Consider the following 1818-nt stretch of genomic DNA (forward strand, 5'->3'; position numbering starts at 1 on the left):
CTCTTGCTTCGAGGCATACTTCGATAAGAAGTCTGATACACGGAATCATACTTCCACCCGACTTCTGACTCCGAAGCGCCTATATAAAGGGCTCTACCCCTCATAACTAGAACTACATTTTGGACTTGATTCTTCTCCACGCAGAAGATACGTAGGCATCTCGCACCGAGACCAGTCCAAAGCACGACTCGCTCACCCCCATTTTTAGTTCTATAACAGACAATAAAATACCGAACATAAAAATTTTATAAAGAAAAAAAGGTACAACAGTGTGACAAAAAAGAACATGTAACAAAAGATTGAATTACATAACAAATAAGCTAGAGACAATGCGGAGAAAAAATAATTTTTAACATAGATAAGAAAATAGAGAACATAAAAAAATGTTATAAAAAAAGTACAACAGTATGATAAAACAAGATACAACAAAAAATAAATTATATAACAAATAAATTACTGAACATATGAAGAAAATATTAAATTCAATAGTGACAAGAAAATACATCACATAAAAAATTATATAAAAAAAGTAGGTTGCTTTTGATTTTTTATAATAAATAGTATGCTTACTTTTTAATTTTTATACAGTACAGAACAAGGAGAACAAGTAAATAAGTACAGTCTTGCTCTCCTATTCTTGAGCTTGTGTCAATTTTTTAGGTTGAAAACTCTTAAGGTAGTTCCTAACTTACTTAGATTAGAGGGTTCCTGGAGGAGAAGAGGCACACACACACACACACACAGATATATATATATATATATATATATATATACGTCTTGCGTAATTTTCACCAATTATAATTTATTTATTTTTAATATGACAAACTACGACATGCAATGTATAGAGAAATCACTAAGTCAAAACATGCTCGTCCATCCTCACGAATTAAGTGATAAGACCTCAATTTTAAAATAGGCATTCATTAATCTGTGCCATACAAAGATTTTGCAGTTCTTCTCTATCAATTCACACTACGATCATGATTAACCTTAAATGAGATCTTTTAAAATCAAGCAAAACAATATCGAAAACCTGTACTTTCTTATAAAAAAAGAATACTCGATTGAGTCATGGTAACAGACAATGGAACCCAGTTCAATAATGCCGAATTCAAAAGTTATTGTGAAGATTACTAGATTGAGCTACGCTTTACCTCAGTTGCCCATCTTCAAGCTAATGGACAGGCTGAGGTGGCTAACAGGATAATCCTCGACGGATTAAAAAAGAGAGTTGAAAAAGCCCACGGATCATGGGCGGACGAGTTACTACCTATACTTTGGGCGTATCGGACAACTTGCAAAGTTTCCACTGGAGCGACCCCTTTTCAGTTAGATTACGGAGCCGAGGCAGTAGTGCCACTTGAAATCACGCACACTTCCTCCAAGGTCCAGCAGTATGAGCTAGAAGCCAATGAAGAAGGTATGCGACTTGCCCTTGATATGATTGATGAAATCCGTGATGAAGCTCATGCTAAGATTGTGGAAAACCAGAAGCGAGCTTCTTACTACAACCTATGGGTTAAAGAACGATACTTTCGAGAAGGAGATCTGGTACTCAGAAAGATTGAGGCTTCTGGGGTAGGCCCCAAAGGCAAGATGACTCCCCATTGAGAAGGCCCCTATCAAGTTAAGACTGTTACAGGCCATGGCTCATACAAGCTCCAAACCCTCGAAGGAATTGAAGTTCCCAGAAGTTGGCATGCGACCAACTTGAAAGTATATTATATTTGATATCTATTCTAGTAGGAGTTAGTAGTTGTCCCAAAAATAAGGTCATGTTGACCACTGCCATGTAGTTGATTTCGAAAATAGTTTATC

General features: G+C 36.1%; 1 protein-coding gene across 1 annotated transcript; it reads left to right on the forward strand.

The window, feature by feature from the left end:
• The first annotated feature begins 1071 nt into the window (after positions 1–1071).
• LOC135150398 (uncharacterized) lies at positions 1072–1611 on the forward strand. The gene is made up of 2 exons (XM_064086684.1): positions 1072–1117; positions 1160–1611. The coding sequence occupies exons 1-2, from the start codon at positions 1072–1074 to the stop codon at positions 1609–1611; spliced, it is 498 nt and encodes a 165-aa protein (XP_063942754.1).
• Positions 1612–1818: the final 207 nt, after the last annotated feature.

The sequence above is a fragment of the Daucus carota genome, chromosome 2 (genome assembly GCF_001625215.2).
Source record: "Daucus carota subsp. sativus chromosome 2, DH1 v3.0, whole genome shotgun sequence".
Classification (NCBI taxonomy): domain Eukaryota; kingdom Viridiplantae; phylum Streptophyta; class Magnoliopsida; order Apiales; family Apiaceae; genus Daucus; species Daucus carota.

Bases quoted from the DNA above. Each gene is read 5' to 3' on its own strand.
- LOC135150398 (XM_064086684.1), top strand. From the start codon at position 1,072: ATGGTAACAGACAATGGAACCCAGTTCAATAATGCCGAATTCAAAA. The intron at 1,118-1,159 runs GTTATTGTGAAG...GCTTTACCTCAG, and splicing joins CAATAATGCCGAATTCAAAA to TTGCCCATCTTCAAGCTAAT.